This window comes from Sturnus vulgaris, chromosome 3 (genome assembly GCF_052056855.1).
Source record: "Sturnus vulgaris isolate bStuVul1 chromosome 3, bStuVul1.hap1, whole genome shotgun sequence".
Taxonomy (NCBI): Eukaryota; Metazoa; Chordata; class Aves; order Passeriformes; family Sturnidae; genus Sturnus; species Sturnus vulgaris.
In genome coordinates, this window is record NC_142245.1 from 58,555,298 (window position 1) to 58,574,426 (window position 19,129).

At 42.2% G+C, this 19,129-nt stretch overlaps 1 protein-coding gene across 5 annotated transcripts in view; it reads left to right on the forward strand.

Annotated features, from left to right (window-relative positions):
* The first annotated feature begins 4,580 nt into the window (after positions 1-4,580).
* The window catches only part of LRP11 (LDL receptor related protein 11), a 52,254-nt gene continuing 37,705 nt past the window's right edge, over positions 4,581-19,129 (forward strand). For 4 of the 5 annotated variants that reach the window (XR_015802472.1, XR_015802470.1, XR_015802471.1 and 1 more), the window contains exons 1-6: positions 4,633-5,155; positions 7,594-7,757; positions 10,276-10,417; positions 12,433-12,558; positions 13,269-13,478; positions 18,781-18,882. Coding sequence is in view for 2 of the 5 variants with exons in the window: in XM_088161743.1 (XP_088017869.1) it covers positions 4,633-5,155; positions 7,594-7,757; positions 10,276-10,417; positions 12,433-12,558; positions 13,269-13,478; positions 18,781-18,882 (1,267 nt within the window). In the remaining 3 variants the exon portion in view is untranslated. Of the gene's footprint in view, positions 5,156-7,593; positions 7,758-10,275; positions 10,418-12,432; positions 12,559-13,268; positions 13,479-18,780; positions 18,883-19,129 lie in introns of all 5 variants that reach the window. The other variant, XM_014874149.2, reaches the window with a different exon arrangement.

Below are 19,129 nucleotides of genomic sequence, written 5' to 3' on the forward strand. Positions count from 1 at the left end.
GGTAAAACAGTCAGTTCACCCTAGTCATGACTTAGGAGAAGGCAGCAAGGAGCATGATGATTATGTGACCTCAGAGAGAATTTCACCTTACATTAGTTAATAAACACTGCTAACTAACCTTCACAGAAATGGCTCCCTCCTTCTTACCCCTACCCATCCTTGTTTTTTACAAGGAGGGGTTTTTTGTTTTTTTTTTTTTTTGGAATATTTGTCTCGGTAGCAGAACCTCAGTGCTTTTGCCGTCAGAGTATGTGTGCTGCTACCACGTGGTGCCTGGCTAATGCTGTGCAGTCAATTATGCAGTATCTGGGCAGAGAAGCGATCGCAGCACGAATGAACGTAAAGCTACGGTAAAGCAGTCACCTGATGTCTCAGCCCGATCCTTACCTCTGCTGCTAGTGGAGAAGGGTCTCTCAAACGCAGTCTCCTGCCTTTTTTTTTCATTCTCTGTCTCCTTCCCAGTTTTGTCCTAAAATACTTGCTTTGTGTTAGGCACAAATGCAGGCACATAGAAAGGAGGGGCGTTGTTAATAATATTCCACTTTATCAATCAGGAGAGCTCTCATTTTTAGTACACTGATATTTAACACAGCAGTAGAAAGACAAGCACAATTATACACACTGATACACATTCGAAAGACAGGGCTTGACTATTTTTCTCTCCTTTAAGAGGGCAAGGAAAACGGTTTACCATACTTGGACTAAAATGGTCTCAAGCTGGAACCAGTTGTACCTTTTTAATTTGCATCACCATGGGATGTTCATAAAATCAATATGATATGAAGCACTTTCATGATCACATTTACATTTTTCATTCAGGAATTTGAAAAATTATTCCTCCTGCTATTTTCATAACACTGGTACCACAGCACTCCACAATTTTTCTTGAGAGGGATATGAAATATTAAAAAAGACAAAACCTGAGTTAAATACCTGAGTTAATTCCTTTGCCTCCACTCCTAACATTTACCACACTATCTTCTGTTATTTATGCAGAACTCCTCTTACTCTCACGGTCAGAAACCTGAATTGTCAAGCTGCAAAGAAAAGGTTATCACTTCAATTCATTCGTGGGCAAATTGCTCAAACTCAGCTGTCAATCAACAGTCCACTCCAGCATCTGAGCTGATTTGTATCTATCATGGGTGTTTACTCGACAGATTCTCACGAGCAAACTGGAGCAGAGAAAATGTGCCTAATGATAACATCATGCCGACAACACGTTTTCTGCAGATAACATTTGCATTATGTGTTTACTGTTTGCAGAGCGTCTGGAAGACATCAAATGAAAAGCAAGACATGTTTCTTTTTCTGAGCACATATTCCAACAAAAGAAAATTTAAAAAATCATGACTCCATAGGAAGATGAGGAAGCCTAGACATAACTTTGCCTTTTCTTCCTGCTTCCTTTCTACATGTTCCATTTTACCCTACTCCATTGCTTTTGTGTCCTCCACTTTTTAAATTCCTGTTATTCTGCTACTTTGGAAAAAATCAACTAAAGGAAGAGAAAAGCAGAAGCACTCAGACTTTATTCCCACAGTTTCAGCTATTTTAAGAATTTTGAATATGAATAGAGATTGAAATTAATCAACAGATGGTTGGAAACATGAATATTAATGAAATCCTGTATTACTTTGCCAGGTATTGTTTGGATGTAAAGAACATACATGCAGTCTAATTTCCACTTTTGTAAAAGAAATCTAGCAGCCTCTTTAGCTGTCTGATGAAGTGGACATTTTTGGACAATAAACTATGGTACATGCATGTATCCTTTGAAAAGGGGGGGGGGGGAAAGTAAAACCTGACAAATATCTTTATAAACTTTTAAGGTCCTCTGAATGAAAATCAGCCATCCCAAAACTTCAATTCGATTAGAGACTGGAATAAAATATTTTTAGTGTTACTATAAGCGAACTATTATTTTTATCTGCAACTCTAAAACCCAACAAAAAGCTGAGGCATTCACAACAATGATGCAGTAAAGAAATGTGAAATTAAGTATAAGTAGTTATGAATCTATGATTTCCCTCAGGCAGACATTGATGTTTAGCAGCAATCTGTTTTATATAAGTAATAAACTGCTGCCACCTTCTGAAAGAAGCTCAGCATGACTACAAATGCCATCTTTCTCACAAGGCCAGGGTAACAACAAACACATTGTGAGCCAAGAAAATTAGGCAACAAAACAAGTTCTGCTCCAGCATCAATACAAAAAAAATCTGGTGCACTTCGAAAATATTGCTCAAGAAGCTAATCTGAGGGTGGTGTCAACACTTCCACACAAAAATGTAAGCATGCCATCCTCATCCTAGCTTAGGAAGATGTTCTGACATCCTACTACCTTTCAAACTGGTAAATGTGACACTGAAGGAAGACAACAGGACTGTTGTTACTCCCTTTAGCCAAATCCTTCTTCCCTTTTTAAATGCTCACCTGCTTGAAGAAGAGTCTACTCTCCTTGGAGATACCTTCCAACCACAGCTTCCTCACTATAAGGTATTAGAAAGTGATCACTTTTCTTTGTGTTCTCTGCAAGAACCTGCTGCTTCAGTGTCACCACCACTGACAACCAGGGATCAGCTTTCTGGTAGAACTGGATACAAGGATGGGGGGATGAGCGACCCTCTGTGCCCTGTAAATGGGGCCCTAGTAACCAACACTAGCTGTGTGCTGATCCAGAACAAGAAGCTTCTGCTCAGAGTAGTTCCAAATCTTTGATGATTCTGAGAAGGGATGACCTGGTGCTTTTTATTTTTCCTCTGCCAACTTCAATGTGCATATGCTGGCCTGAGTTTTATTTTGGTTTATATTCTGGAAGTAAAAGTAGAATCAGAGGGTACAGCAGCAGAGCAGCAGCATACTAGTGTCAACTCTAGTAAGTCAGTGCTTCACAGTCAGTACTTCTGTTATAAATAGATTGATCACTTCTCCAAAATATTCCTAAAAATAAAATTGTGGCACTTTAGCCTGATTTTCAAAGTAAATGAGGATTATATCATCTTACTGTCTAGCTCCTCCATCTTCCTATAATTTTTGAATGTATTGATCAGTTTCAACTAAAATTGACGGGAAATTGAAAGTGTCAAAAAATATAGTTTATAGAAATTTAGAAAACTTTTAGAGCGCATAGCCAGAGAAAATCAATCTTCAACAGTTGCACTGCTGACAAGCCAACATGCTTCAATGAATCACTGATCTACATTTCTGTGATTTGGGAGAGGAGAAGGAGAAATCATAATCCAAACTACAAGCTTCATGTGAATTTCCTGGGCAACACCCAAGGCTCCATGATGCCATTTAGAGGCAATTCTGAGTTATGCTGGGAGCATGGCCTAAAAATAGCAAAAAATATGAAGGAGTACAAAGATGTCTTAAAACCGTTCCTAATGTTTTTTTTTTTTTTTTTTTTTTTTTTTGCTACTTATTCTAAGCATCCTGGCATAATGATATTTTTGATGCAGCTATTAAGCTTTTTCCAGTAATTTAAGAAATGAATGAGTCTGCTTAAAGATGCTTGGAAGAATGAACCAAATGAAAATGAAAACACAGAGCTATCATTTGACATGTTACCACATCCCTTAGCACACAGCTCAAAACCCATCGCCACCTCTCTATATTTACAGGTAAGCTTATATTTTTCAGTGTTCATAGACAGGTCTCAATGTGCCATTCTAGCACTTTGAGGCTCCATGCATCTGACGAAAAATAACAAAGCAGCTGTTTTGAAGGATAGCTGATTTTCACGTTTAATGCTGTTATTGTGTTACAGAATCAGCAATAATTTCATGATAAAACAGAAGCTGTGACAGACATAAAACTAATTAATTTAATTGCAAGTATTTCTCTGAAACTCGTTAGGCAAAGACTTAAAAAACTTGCATGGGGAGTTCTTCACCGTTGTTTTGGGGGGTTAAGATCCTATCTATCTGGGATTTTTTTTGCACGTCAAGAGGTCACAGATTTGCGCATTATGTTTTTGACTACTGGCTTTCTTTTTATGCAATTTCCGAACAGAAATGCCATGCCTGGGATGGAGTATTCCACAATTTCTTTTTTGTCTCTTTATTTGTTTCCTCAGGTTCACAGAACCACCAGCAGTTTCAGTGACCCCCACCCAACTCCGATTATTTGCAGGTGTCACCCCCCCGTGTGGAGTCATAGAGCTGTTGAATGTTAAGGGCTTCCAGAGAATGGAAGGGACCTTAAAGGTCATCTAACCCCAATCTTCCTGCCATGGGTAGGGGCACCTTCAAGTAGACTACACTGTGAAAGGCCTTATCCAATCTGGCCTTGAACACTTTCAGGAATGGGGCATTCACAGCTTCCCTGAGCAACCCGTTTCACAGTCTCATCACCCTCATAGTAAAGAGTTTCTTTCCAATACACATCTTAAAATTCCCCTCTTTCAGTTTGAACCCCTTAGGCCTGCTCCCACCACCGCGGCTGCCGAAGGAATGTCCCTCAGGGGGGCGGTCCCGGGGCGGGGCCCGCCGGAGCTGTTCGGGGCGGCGGGTGCTGAGCGCGGCCGCTCCGCCTGGTGCAGCCGGGCGGGGCCGGCGCCTCCCCGCGCCGCGCTCGCTGCGGGTGCCCCGGGGGGAGCCGCTCCCGCCGCCGCCGCCGCCCGGGGCCATGGCGGCGCTGGTGCTGCTGCTGCTGGCGGCGCTGGGCGGGCGGGCCGTGCTGCCGGGCGGGCGCTGCGCGGCGCCGCTGGCCGACCTGCGCTCGCAGATCTCGGGCGTGGAGACGCTGCTGGAGGAGTTCCGCCGGCAGCTTCAGCAGGAGGAGCCGGGACCGCCGGCGACAGCGGGCGGCGGAGGGGGAGGAGGGGAGCGGTGCGGGGGAAGCGGCGGCTTCTCCGCCAGGCCCGACTCCATCATCCGCACCAAGGACTCCATCGCGGCCGGCGCCACCTTCCTGCGGGCGCCCGGCGCCGTGTCGGGCTGGCGGCAGTGCCTGGACGCCTGCTGCGCCGAGCCGCGCTGCACGCTGGCCGTGGTGCAGGGGCCCGCCCGCCCGCGGGGCACGGCGGCCGAGCCGGGCTGCTACCTCTTCAACTGCACGCACCGCGGCCGCCCCGTGTGCCGCTTCGCCCCGCACCGCGGCTACAGCTCCTACAGCCGCCGGACCGCCGGCATCGCCCCGCCGCCCACGGGTAAGCGGCTTGCGCGGCGGCAGAGGCGGCGGGGAGATGGCGGCGCTCGGGCCCGCGGGGGCGGCAGGGCCGCGGAGCCGCCGCCGGCGGGGAGCGGGGAGCGGGAGCGTCCGTGCGGCTGCCCCGAGGCCGGGAACCCCTCCCGGGTCCCCTCCCGGGTGGTGGGGCGTCGCCGGTGGGAGGACGGGACGAGGAGAGCCGGGCTGCGCCGTGCTCTTCGCCGGGGTTCCCTGGGCCCGGAGAGGCGGTCCGGCCGTGCCCAAGGGAACCTTACCAACGTGTGTAAATACCTGAAGGGAAGGGAGGTTCCAAGAGGATGCTTCCAGTCTCTTCTTGGTGGTGCCAGCAATAGGACAAGAGGTAATGGACAGAAACTGATGCACAGGAAGTTCCAGCTGGACAAGAGAGGTTGAAAAGAGAGGTTATGGAGTCTCCCTCACAGGAGATACTTAGGATCCATCTGGACACAATCCTGTGCCATGTGCTGTGGGATGACCCTGCTTGAGCAGGGAAGTCAGACCAAATGACCCACTGTGGTCCCTTCTGACCCGAACCGTGCTGTGAGAGCTTTGGGGCTATTTGGGCTTGGGGAAACCCATCCCTTAACACCTGTGCCTCTGCAGAGCCTTGGTGGGGCACTGTGCCAGCCAGCCGGTGGCTGGGAGCCAGACAGTGGGATGTGCACGTTCACTAGCCCCGTGCTTCCTGGGGAACCAGAGAAGTCCCAGCTCCCCAGGAACTCTGTGTATTGGGCACCTTGGAAAGCATGGAGTGCTGGTCCCAGCTATGCCATAACTTGAGAGCAAGCACATGCCCTTCTTGGGGGTGCTGTCCAAAAGTCATTGCCTAAGACAGCTCTTACTCACTTAAATCAAGATGTTTTGTGCATAAGAACTCGAGAGCTAGACTGAAGAAGACACGGATACCTCTCCAGTAGTCCAGACACAGCATGAGCATTCTCCACAAGCACCTCTGGAAACTAGGCCACATCAAAAGCAGCAGTTTGTTCAACTCTGGAGCATATTAAAGAATAATATAATCCAGAGCAAGCAGCTGTAGATGAAAACAAATCTGGATTTCTAAATTTGCAATCTGTTTCCTAGCACCTAATTCAAGGAATTTATTTGTCTTCCTTCACCTCCTGTTGTTAAAGAGTCTCCTCTTAACGAATTTTGACTTAATTTCATTATCTCTGTGGACAGCTCTTTCCCAAATGTCATCTGCATCTTACTCAGCAATAGATCTCATCAGAAGTAAATTAGTCACTGCATGCAACAGGAAGAAGACCTGGTGTTGGTGTGGATGAAAACAGTGCCCAGATATGCCTGCTGTTACTGCTGTCCTGGGAAGGGAGACCTCAGGCTTGAGGTCCATTCAGTCCTGCATGTTTCATGAGAATGTCAATGGGGATTCCCTGGAAATATGAGAGAGCAGGGGCTCAATTTTTAGAGGCATTATGATGCCTCGATATTTTTTGCAAAGTGCATGGGCAGGTACATTAGAGAGCTATAAGGAAAGATCTTACAGCAATAGAGATGAGGCAAGCTTAAGGTACCAGAAAAACCCAAGATGTGATTTTGACATTTTCAACAGGAAGAGTATTAGTTCCATAGTATTATTTATGTAGCATTTTCGGGGTAATTGTATTTCATATGTCTGTATACACTTACATGATAGAAGGCTTAAGATGAGATTTTACATGAAAGTCACACAGAATTAGGCTTCATTTTGAACTGCCTTAATTTGTTAAAACCTGGAATTAATTTAGAGTGCAGTTGTGGCACAGTATAAATAATATATTGTACAAATTATGCTCTAACTATTAGAAATCTTGAATTTCTTGAACTCCTTGAATTCTTGAATTCTGGAGTTCTTAAATGCTTTGCCTTTTTGACAGCTTTTCTGACTATCAGCACTGGACTTGCAGGGCAATTTCAGTTCCTAGTCTGCAAATTGCTCTGTGTCCTGTTGGTTTTATTTAAAAGTCTGCCTTGTGGGTGATGGTGGTATTGGAAACAGAGGATTATGATTTCTTAATGCAATTACACTGGAGCTGAAGCAAAGCCACAAAGGAGAACGAACTTTTATTCAAACATCTGTCAGATGTGACATAGACCAGCAGAGATAAAATTAAGATAGAATTATGAGGTTTTGTTATAATAATAATCCTGTTTGTTGTATTGCTGAACCATCCAGCAAGAGAGGTTTTCTATGCTGTGTGTTTCCAATGTTTATTCTTGAAGACAGCATAGAACAATTAACTAAAATTGAAGCATATACTACTTTGCTTAACAAAATGTGCACTAATGAACATGTTCCTCTTTCAAGAAGTTGCACAGAGGTGAAACAATACCTTAACTAAGAAAAAAAAGTGGTTTATAGAAATAACCACTCAGCCTCCCCTCATAAATAACTGATCTTGTCTTTTTTTATTGAAGAAGAAGAATACGATGAGCCTCCACAGTGTAAGGCGGGCCAAGACATTGTGCTGCAGTCACCTGTGGACTGGGTGCTCTTGGATGGCCGAGAAAGTTCTGATGACCATGGAATTGTGCACTATGAGTGGACACTGCTGCAGGGTGACTCATCCGTTGAAATGCAGGTACATGTGCAGTCCCCCCTGTGGCCAGCTACTTCCAGATTGCTGTGCTCAAGTTTTAGTTGCACAGCTAAAAATATTAAATATACTCAAATCTGTCTACCAGGCACCAAAATTAGGATGCCTGTACAACTCGAACATTTATTTCACAGAAATGTAGAGCAGCCCAGGTTAGAAGAGACCTCAAAAGATCATCTGGTCCAACCATTTGTGGGACAAGGAGCCTCAGTGAGATTATTTTATCTGTCCAATCCCATCTTGAAGACCTCCAGTGAAGGAGGCTACACTGTGTCCCTGGGTAGTCGCAGTGATTATTTCTAGTGGCTTACACAGTTAATCTCTATCCTGGATGGCATGGGACAGCCAGCAGCAAACGAGTAGATGATAATACTCCCGATAGGAAAATACTGTATTTGAGCTCTGCTTTGTACTTGCTGCACTTGGTTTTCACCTTCTGTCACCCCAGTTGGAGACCCCTCAGTAATTCAGTTACTAAAAATGATAAGGGATTTTCACCAACAGTCTCTTGTCAGTGCTTATGGAGAAGATACAAAGAAATGTGATGAAGACCTTATGAGATATTTTATCCATACATTTTCTGCTGCACTTTGGTTTAAAATTAAAATGACTCATGAAGAGAGGGATTCTTCATTTTAGTCTTTTTTGTGAATGCTCTAGGATCAGCAGAAAAAGAAAGAAAAAGTTTCTCAGGTCCACAGACTCTACTTGTAGTCTGTTCACAGCCCACAACATCCGGGGCGCACTGGGAACTCCACCTAGAACAGGAGGGATATATAGAGGCAAGAGAGCGTGAACCAAAATGAAGCTTTAAGAATAGTTGCTAGATATCATCTACATAAAAGGAATACTTTATTTTCAAAGACTTGTTAATCTGACCCCTTGCAGCCTTATTTTCTTTAAAGAGCAATTAAATACTTTTTAAATTAATCCGTGATTTGGTAACATATAGTAAGACAAAAACTAGAATTTAATAAAAACATTTAAAGTTTACATTTTTAATATTACTCAAAGTCATTTTATAAAATAGAGGAAAGTCTTACATCCATTCAAACTTGTAAAATTCACATTAACCTTGGTGGCTGCTTTGTATTTGTTAACAGAAAATGAATTTGACACACAGTTATGCTTAAATAAATACTTTTCCATTATGTTCAAATGAGCAGGGATTTCTCCTATAGATATATACCCTGGTGATTAGCCTTGATAATTTAAATTTTAGGGTTGAATTAATAACTGTGATTTTTTTTAATGCATTCTTCAGTTGATGTCTTTAGTGCTTTGGTTACTGCCCTGAAGTTACTGGATTCGTGTCATTTATTCTTTGAGAATAATGTATGAATCCATAGCTACAAGGGAGAAGGGGAGTGTGTTTAACTAAGATAAAAGGCAGCTGTTGCATTGCTCTTATGTAGCAAAGAATAAATAGAAGGCAGGGGAGGGGGAAGGACTGCTATAAAGAGATCTTATCATATTGTACAAGGAAGCCTTTTTTTTTTTCTATTGTGACTGATTATTCTTTTTTAGATAATTTGCTTCTCTAATTGCTGCCCCCACTCTGCACAGCTCCTGGACATCTAGGGATGGTAATGGGTTGGGGTTCTTTTAAAATGCTGATTATCTATTTTGAGACAAAGTTTCTGTGTAAGGAGATACAAGCCAGCATTCTTCAGAGCAGCATGAAGATAAAAAAGAAAGCAGGGAGGTCACTGGGAGGAGTGGTGGCATATTCAGGATTCAGTGGCATTTCTCTGTCTCTGCTCTGGGAAGAGACTTGGGCTCCATGGCTCATGAGTTTTAAATACCACACTTGCTCTCCCAGCAATCACAGTGAACAACAGCAGGTGTTTTTTAGAGCATCATAATTTCTTTAACATAGTAAAGAATGAAATTCTAAGGGGTCATATGCTCCATCAGGAGGTACTCAACAGTGATCAGATAACTGAGTGTATTCATGTAAATAGAAAAGGAAAGAAATTTCAGTTAAGAAGTTTTCTCATTGAGAGAAAAAAAGTGTTTATCATTACATTCTTCTATAATGGAAGGTCTAGGACTCTATGACCATATTAATCAAAAATTCTTGTTCTCTTTCAGGCATGAAAATTTATTTCTGTGGATACATGTTATATTGTCTACAGACTAACCTGATAAAGAACAAAAGGCCAATATTTTACTGCCTATCCTCTAAAATTACATTTCTCATTACTCAAAAATTGAGTTAAATGTATGTGACCATTTGTTCTCTATTTGTGCTGAGATCCACAGCTCCAGGTAACTGAGTAGATCATGAAAACACTACCTGATTGTTGTGGGGTTTTTTACAAAAAAAAAAAAAAAAAAAAAAAAAAAAGATCAAATGTTTGTTCCATGCTGAAATACATGCTTGAATAGGCTGACTCGACTGCAGGAGGTATTTAATCTGCATGATGAGCTCCTTATTCCTGCAAGGTCACGGAGGATGCATTGTACCAATATGTTTTTTTTACTGTGTGCCTTTCCTCAGGTACCGCAGCCAGGAACACTGAAACTGTCCCACATTGAGGAAGGCAGGTACACTTTCCAGCTAACAGTGACAGACACTGCAGGTCAGCAGAGCTCTGACAACGTCTCTGTGAGCGTTCTGCCCATGGTTCATTCTGCAGCAGGTGAGAAAATGACTGGAGCTGTTGCTTCTGTGACACTCAGGGTATGGTATTCAGAGCAGAGCAAGGGTCTTGATAAAGATAAAAATGTTACTCTCCATTTTCAGCGTTTTATTTTGCCCTTGTTCATTACATAGGGACATCTCTTTCAGCTTTGAATTGTGCTTTCAAAGTGAGGAAAGAAGCAAGCATCACCTTCCTGTTCGAGCAGTAATACTTTCAGGCACTGAGTATTTGTCCTTCTGTTGCTAATAGGCGTGCAGTTTGGAAGAGTGAAATATTGACCCAGGTATCAGGTGCATTGTAACAGTCAGATGGTGTGGGCAACATGACAGGGCTTGTGCTATAGGGAAGACACAGTTAAAATTATTTAATAGTGTATTTGAGGCAGATTAATAATAATACTGATCAGCATCTGTAGTATGAAAGTTGGCATGGTTTTTGTTTTAATGCTTTTAAGTTTTTCTGTCTCATGTTTGTTATTGAAGCCTTATGCTACTGGGGAAACTGAAACTTTTATGTAAAAAGCATAAAAGGTAGAAAGTAAATTAGATTTCAGTGGCTGTCAATCCTGCTCTTAACTGTAATAACGTCTAATTACATTGTAATTAACAAGTTGCTAGTGCAGATCTGCTGCTCTGGCACAAAGTTAAATAGCATTATCACCATGTTCAGCAGAACCAGTGAAAATCTTGCTCTGCACCAGCATAATATCTCTATGTGAGAGGGTAGTCCCTGTGGCAATAAGCTGTTATTATAAAAAAATCTCCTTTATAATGCCTGTGTTCCAATAACAGATTATAGAGTTGTATTCTTTAATGTTTAATCCAGCTAAGGCAGCCAGAGAGGTCTGATGGTTTGTTTATTTGCTGCTGTGGGTATCTGGAGTATCTTTTGTATGGAGCACATAGGGGATTTGCTGTCTTTTTTATTTTTCTAATTCCCAAGCTCCATTAGCAATTCAAGTGCTACTGCTATAGCTAAACCAGTTCCTGATGCCTTAATACACACAAGATCAGTGCTATTACTAGTACTGAAGTTCAGGAGATGCATTTTCAGATTTTAGGGGTTTTAAACAGTTGTCTGCATTCCTGGCATCCTTCCCTTAGTGTGGTGCAGCATTTGGCACACAGCAGGATAACAACCAAAGCCTTACAATTTTGGCTGTGACTCCCTTATGCAAATTAATTTGCTCTTATGACACTAATCAAGCACTGAACTTGATAGTGCTTTACAAAGTGATGAACCGCATGGCTGTTGGAAAGACAAAAGCACAGATGTAAACACTTGATCATTAAAGGATCAGAATGGGTTTCAGAAAAGCTTTGAGTATGCAAAATGGAACATCCAGGGATACTCTCAATTTCCAGGGGCATCTGAATATTAAAGCAGGCAGCAGTCCTTTCGGGTGAAAGTAATTTGTGAGAATGGGACCTAGTCCTATTCTGGTCTGTGCTGTATTGAAGTCACTGGATTGCTGATGTCAATAAACGATGAGCATTCTTTGTATTTTAATTTGGTTGCAGAAAATATGCCATGAAAGGTCCCATTTAGTCCAAATGTGTGCATGTAAAACAACATACTGGTGTTGAATGGATATGTAGTAGGAATTACATGTTGGAGGGATGCAGTTATAGCCACGGAGATTTCATTTATTTATTTTCAGGACTGTTCTGCATCTTTTAAGCCTAGGAAGATCTCCTTTCAGCTTAGGCCAGCAGAATTCAAAGCACTGTAAGGGTGCTGCACAAGGTGTAAGGTGCAACAGCCTCCAGGTTGAGTATTCCTGTAATAAAGAGATTACCTAGTGATGAAGATGACAGAAACAGCTGTTGCCTATATTTTCTTCTGTGTCAATATGATGTCACACAGCTGAGTCTGGATTTTCTGCCTTGTTCATGGTGCTTCTTGACATAGCGTGATTTTGCTCTTTCCTCTGTGCTGCAGATTTGAGTCACTTACTCAGTATTTACTACTTGGATTTCTCTTTTGGTAATTTGGGAATTGTTTCTCAACAGCCTGCGCTGGGGTTTGCTCTCGCTACCAGTTTATCTGTGATGATGGCTGCTGCATTGACATCACGTTTGCGTGTGATGGTGTGAGACAGTGTCCTGATGGATCAGATGAGACTTTCTGCCAGAATCGTAAGTGTGCCAGGCCACAGTGGCACAGTAGACTGTGAAAGTAACCACAGCCTCAGTGACCAAAGGGGGATGAGCCCGCTTCTGTGGCCTCCCCCTGAGAGCAAGCAGTTTGCTCCCAGCCTTTCACTGGAATTAGCACATGGGAAGGTTTAATATCCACATACTCAGGTGCTCAGAAGTTGTCTTCAAAGCATATTAAAACTGTCAAGGGTCTCTAAGTGACAGGTTTTGTGTTCAGCGGTTAAAAGATTGGTTTTGCATTTGCATGATGATTCTGGAAACAAAAACCGTGGTCTCTGTCTGAAAGGGTGTCTCAGAGGTACCCTTCACAGTGCTGTTAGACACCTTGCAAGAATCTGAAACACTGTGGACACACAAGGAAACCAATTGATTGACCATTATGCTGTTTGTTTTCGTTAGTCATTCCCTCAGCATGTGCCCATGCTCAGCTAAGTGAATAAAAACCATCAGAGGGTGATTGGACACAATGGCCAACCACTCTTTCATTGTATTTTAGTTGCTGGATTTCACTGTAGGGGTCATGAGTGCACTCTTGCGAGGAAGTGTTAGGTACCTGTGACTCACATTTCATCATATGTGTGAACCTTAGGAAGTTGTTTACTCTGCCTCAAGGCCCATCTTGGATAGTCTTCCTTAAGAACACTTCCATTCCCTTCAATTTTGTACAAAATTTTTTTTTCTGTTCACAGTCAGCTCAGGTCGGAAGACGGTGACACATGTAGCTCTTGGCACTACCCAGCAAAGGACTGCAGGAGTGACTGAAAACACAGAGGAAGACTCTGCAGAGAATACCCTGAAAGCCACTGCCAGAAATCAACCACTTCTCTCAGTGGATGCAGACATGTCTAACCAATCGCTTTCTCAGGGACCAAAGAAACAAATCAGTGAATTTGTGCCAGGTAAGAATTTAATCAATTTCAATAAACCCTTCTTAAAGGAAGCGTCTTGCACCTTGAATTTAATTTAATTGTCTTTTTCTGCCTGTCTAAAAGGAGAAGAATTATAAATGTAAGTAAATACAAAAGAAACCTGTAATGATGAAGTCCTAAGTAGGTTTCAATTTATTATTGTCAAGTCTGTTTTTTACTAGGTGCAAAAAAAAAGTTAAAATGTAGGAATACTAGGGAAATAATACAGTCTAAGGAACAAAATGTGCAGTGAATTAAATAAAAATTCTGCCACAAGTTCAGCTGTGTAGGCTGATGTATTAAGGCTCTTTAAATCTGTAGGAGAGTACTTCAGGAGAACATAATAAAGTACTGTTCAGCTTTGGTGAGAGTAATTGCTTTTCTCCTGGTGCTAAGCATTACTTCTCTTTTTTTTTTCCTGAACTAATATCTTTACTATTGTGGGCGCTTTTTTTTTTTCTGAACTCTGTCTCCAGGCCAGGAGAAGTCTTTCATCACTGTAGAAAAGTCTCAGGCTTTGGTAACAAGCCGTCTCAGGTGTCCATGTACAGGTCCCCAGTATTGTTCTGCACAGTGGCTGCAAGCCTATAGTGAGCCATTGTGTGATGTTACAGACAGAGCCCCAACCCTGACCTTGGTAAAGCTCCAGAAGCTGCAATGAAATTGATGTGTTAATTTTAATTGATGAATTAAAATCATCTGAAATGGCAGTTATATGAAAGCAAAACTGTGTGCACAGAGCCTAAAATCAGTACAAACCCCTCACTTTTATTTATTCATGGCTTAGACTGATTCGTGTGCCCAAGACACAGCTATTTATAACCAGCTTTATTTCCCAGTTACAACAGAGCAGGGCTCAGTGCCCTCTGCTGTCGACTCCGGAAAGGGGCACTGCCCGGATTGGCACCTGTACGTCTCTTCAAGGTGCTTGTACTTCATCTGTGGAGTGCAGAAGGAATGAAAACTCTGCAAAGGGAGCACTTTGTGAACACTCTGTAAAGGGAGTGAAAACAATGTTCTCCAGAATTTGATGGCCTTAGTGAATGTGTGGGGATTGACAGCAAAATCCTGTCCCAAATGTTTTCCCCTTTTCTGTCAGTATTGATGACCTCTAGATGACTCCTCACTGCTGACTAAAATTCTGAAGTCTGCTTCAAACCCTTCTCACTCACATAGTCTTGAGCAACACCTGATATGGGGCCACCCGAACTAAACATCAAACTTCCAAAGAGCTTTGCAGGCTCCAGTGGGAAGTCACCTGCTAAGTAGGTTTCAAAAATCATTTGGCTTGTGAATCCAGGCATGAAACCAGAACTGAGGTCACCACCTTCAGCAACTGATAATCCAGGGTTATAACTGGAAGTACAATGCAGAAGTATTTTTGCATAATCATTTTCTGTGTTTACCCATTGCATAGTAACTTACTTGCACCAGTTTTGTTCTAAAGGTAGCCTTTTGCACAGCAGTACATAAGCAAAGAAAAAGATTCTTAGAAAAGTAAAGAAGTGTAATGGGCCTTCAATGATTAGTGTACTACCAGTACCTGTTGTAATCTTCTAATTTTCAACAGGCAAGATTTCAAGCTGTTTTAATTCTTGTGGGTTTAATATTTTTCGTTTGACAGGGCTCAGTCAAAATTTAATTCTAGATGCTTAATAATTTCCATGTGGAATAGAAGGATCCAGTCTTTACTGATCCAAGAGCCCAATACTTCTAACCAAAAAAAGCAGCAAACAGCTCAGCGAGGTTTAACATTGCCTACAGATCAATTCCAGTTAGGGTGCATGGATGGGATGTGAAGAGATGCTAGGTACATGCTAGGTACATGGGTCTGAAGGGCAGCTGCCAAAAATTGCTCTTCCAAAACCTGCTCTGAGCTGCTGTCTTCTCCTGCAGACACTGAGACTTCATAGAGTCCCATTCTGTGCTTTAATGATTCACAGAGGTGCAGAGAGGCTCCTGTCCCACTGAGAAGCACCACAGTCTTTATGGAGTTGAATAGACAGGCATCTAACCTGTTCCTTAAAATCCACCCAGATCCATTAATTAGACTTCCCTCCACCACTGCCATCTCAGGGAGGTTACAGACCAAATCTAACAATTAAGTGATACAGAAATGAGAGACACAGAAATGCTGGAGCAGCTCCATGAAGCTCATCTGGAAATGTGTCCAGGAGGGCAATAATGCTAGATGCATTTTTGAGGAGAGATAAGCAATGCTGAGCAGAAATCATAGCAGCAGCCTCAGAAGTTCAGTAATTCCACTGTCAGAAATCATGTTCTGGAAGGGATTATATTTCCTGCTGCTGGTGCCAAGGTAGAACCTCTGCCTCTGAATCACTGTAAAGGTCTTTGTTGCACCAAGGCAATCATGTTCTTGTTGGCCTGGAGCTGACATTGAAACATCTTACATACTATTTTACATAAATTTTGAAATTAAGCTTTAGTGCTTTTAATATCACTATGGTGAAAAGCTGCCTATTTAAGATACATATTAGGGGGATATGGCTTTACAGTAGCAGGACAGGTTCTGGCTTTTCACTTGCAAGTGCTCCATTCAGGGCCACATTTTTCTTAATTCTCAGCTGACAATTTCAGATCATCATGGAAATACAATCCAAGAAGGAAAACGTGATGCTCTTAAATCCAGTGACTTGCAAAGCAAAGTAAGTGAAGGTTTTGCCTACTGGAGACAGCATGTGGCACATTCCAGCTGGCTGCTAGATTCGATGCTTGATACAGGAGCTTTCAGTTGATTTTTTAAAAAGAGAAGTTTTTCCCAAGACATTGCAGGACTGGGGAGTTACTTTGCTTTCTTTTTTACATTTGTGTTTTTATTAGTGATGGCTAAGGTACCAGTAAAGACCTGTCCCTTCTGCTACTTACCTCTCCATAAACAAGCTCAATCTCTGAGAATTCAATAAAGATGTCTAATAAAGGAACTTCCTTGTCAAGTACGACCATATTTATCTTTTCTCTTTTTCTCCAAAGGAGCTGGGCTAAGTTGTAATATTTTGGACTGTGAGATAGTTCCTGGCAGCAGATATATGAGCTTTTTACCTATGAGGGTCATACTAGAGGAACTTTCTTCCAGAATCTATTTTCTCTTAATAGTTTCTTTGTTCCAAATTTCCTTTAACCTTCCTTACAGTGGCCCTTCATGCTTAGCTCTGACTTGATACAAACTTTTTAAGGATTACACTGAAGTATGAAAATATGCAAATCCAAGTTAAGGACTGTTTAAAACGTCTGCCTGACCTAAGGGGGCATCTATTCACAGTAAAGAGAAAAAAACCACAACCAACCAAAACAAAACACAAAAATCATTGATTGTTTACAATAGGTAAATCTTGTTCTGCACTGCTGCCTTTTCAATGGGATTCCTCTACAGCAGGGCAAGTCCGAGGGGAACATGGAATCTGACTTCTGCCCCCTCAGACACTCAGGGCACTGACTCTTCTGCAACAGACTCATGGTCTTCTTTTGCCCAAGCTGAAAGGCCAAACATTTTCTTTCAGAGTCAGGAGTGGGTGGAGGAAGAGGCATTTGATGTTAATAAAAGAGTCCTTTCTCTTTCTGCAGACATGGTAGTAAAGTTACCCAGACTGCATCTCCTGCAAAGGCCAGCACAGCATTTCTGCACGGCTGCCTCCAAATAGCCCCAGTGTCCTTCTCCAGGGAAGTTCTTAAGTCCAGCTGCATATTCTGGCACTCCCGAACTTGCAGATGAATATAGAAAACCCTCAGTAGCAGCACAGCACTCTGGAGTGAGCAGTGGGCTGGTTTCTAAGCAGCAGTGGCCAGTAGCAAACAGGGTCATGCAGACGGGTTGAATTCACGAGCAGCCTGAAGATTTGCATTCTCCAGCACAGCCAACCCAAGTGTATTAATCACCATAACAGCTTTGCATTCCCCTGGCACAGGGTCTCTGCCTCTCCCAGGCTGCCCGTGCAGTGCTGTTCGGGGATTACAACATTTGACTGAGTGCCCAAGCCTTAGTCATGTTTTTACTGCAGAGGCACCCACAGTAGTAGCCGTAACCTAGATCTGTAATTTAGGGTAATTGGAAAGGGCTGTAAATGGCAATTTCTTCAGAATAGACTAGAAAATCAAGAGAAAGTGAAAACCAAATTAAACCCATGTAAAATGTTTTATGCTAGGCTCCTAAACTTCTTTGGGGAAATTGCTCTTTGTGTTCTAGAGATAATAGATAAGATACTGAGCAGCATTGACTCTGATATCTCTTCAGTCATATAAGAACAGCCACAAGTCTAGCAAAACCCTACAAGCTTTATAGAAATTATTCTATTCTTCTACCCTTCCAAAAATTTTCCATGAAACTTATCTTTATATTTGCCAAATTTCTTTACAAGCAGTTGACTTAAATATTCCCTTTACTTAAATGGCAGGGAAACAAATTTCTAAAACAGGCATTTAGATGCAGGCTGGAGCAGTTCTAAAAAAGAGCTGATGCCTTTTAGGTATTTCCAAAATAAAGACAAATATTTAGTTTAATTCAGGAATAACAGAAGCAGAAAACAGCTGCTGGATTTGCATTTACTCTTAGGATTTTTTCAAGCCCGCTTTACATGCCAGGACAACGTTAGGAGCCCAACGAGGAGAGGGCCATGGCTTCTTTCTACAGCATTCCCTGAGGGTGAAATTGGTGTTTATGCACCCCCAGCCAAAATAGCAGGGCAATAAAGCTGCAGCCTGGGAGGCTGCATTCTGCCTTGGGGTGGGAACATTAGCATGGACTTTCATGACAGTTCCAGTGAAACAATTGAAGCTTTAATTAGCAGTTGTGTGTACTGCTGCTGCCCCCGCCAGGGACACCTTCTGCAGCTCTTCAGAGCTGGTGGTGGTGGGTGGGACTTACACACAGTGCACGTTCCAAGCTCATTGACTTAAACACTTCCTTAGCACCCACCACTATATGTCATTCCAATTACAACATTTCACATTCTACAGATCTTGTAGCATCGTGTGTTTCTGTTAGCTCTGTCACAATTCTGAAGGCTGCCAGCAAATGTATCACAGCACAAAGTCCCCTTGCTTTTGGATGAGATGCACTGTGGTTTGGGATGTAAAACTGAATTTAAATTTTAGCTTTAGTTTCACATTATTTCAAAAATTCAGGTTAGACAGTCGGAGTCAGAAGTTCTTAGCTGTTCTTTTTTGTTTTTTCCCCTATGTTTAAGCACTTCATATTATTTAATACTAATGTCCTGCGGATAAGACTTCCTGAGTCACTGAACTGCAGTATTCATTTATCTTGCTTGATTTTGTGCAGATAACAGTTCCTCAGGGAAAAGAACAGATGATAAAAATGGGGATGGCATAATGATGCCAAAGAGAGATCAGCTTGGAGGTCGTCGCCCAGTCCCAGAAACAGGTAAGACCAACCAAGTGAATTAATTTTGAATTATGTCAGTTTTTCAGTCAGGTGCTAATAGATACAGATAAAGTGGCCAAGAATTGAATAATGTATTTACATATTCTGAACTGTCCCTAACATGATCACACAGTTTAGTTTCATATATGAGTTGTTCTAATTATTAACATCTAAGTGACAGACTAGCTGTATTTTTAAAGAAAAATTTCAGGTTTTCTCTACCAGTATCTCACTGTGTTAAATAAAA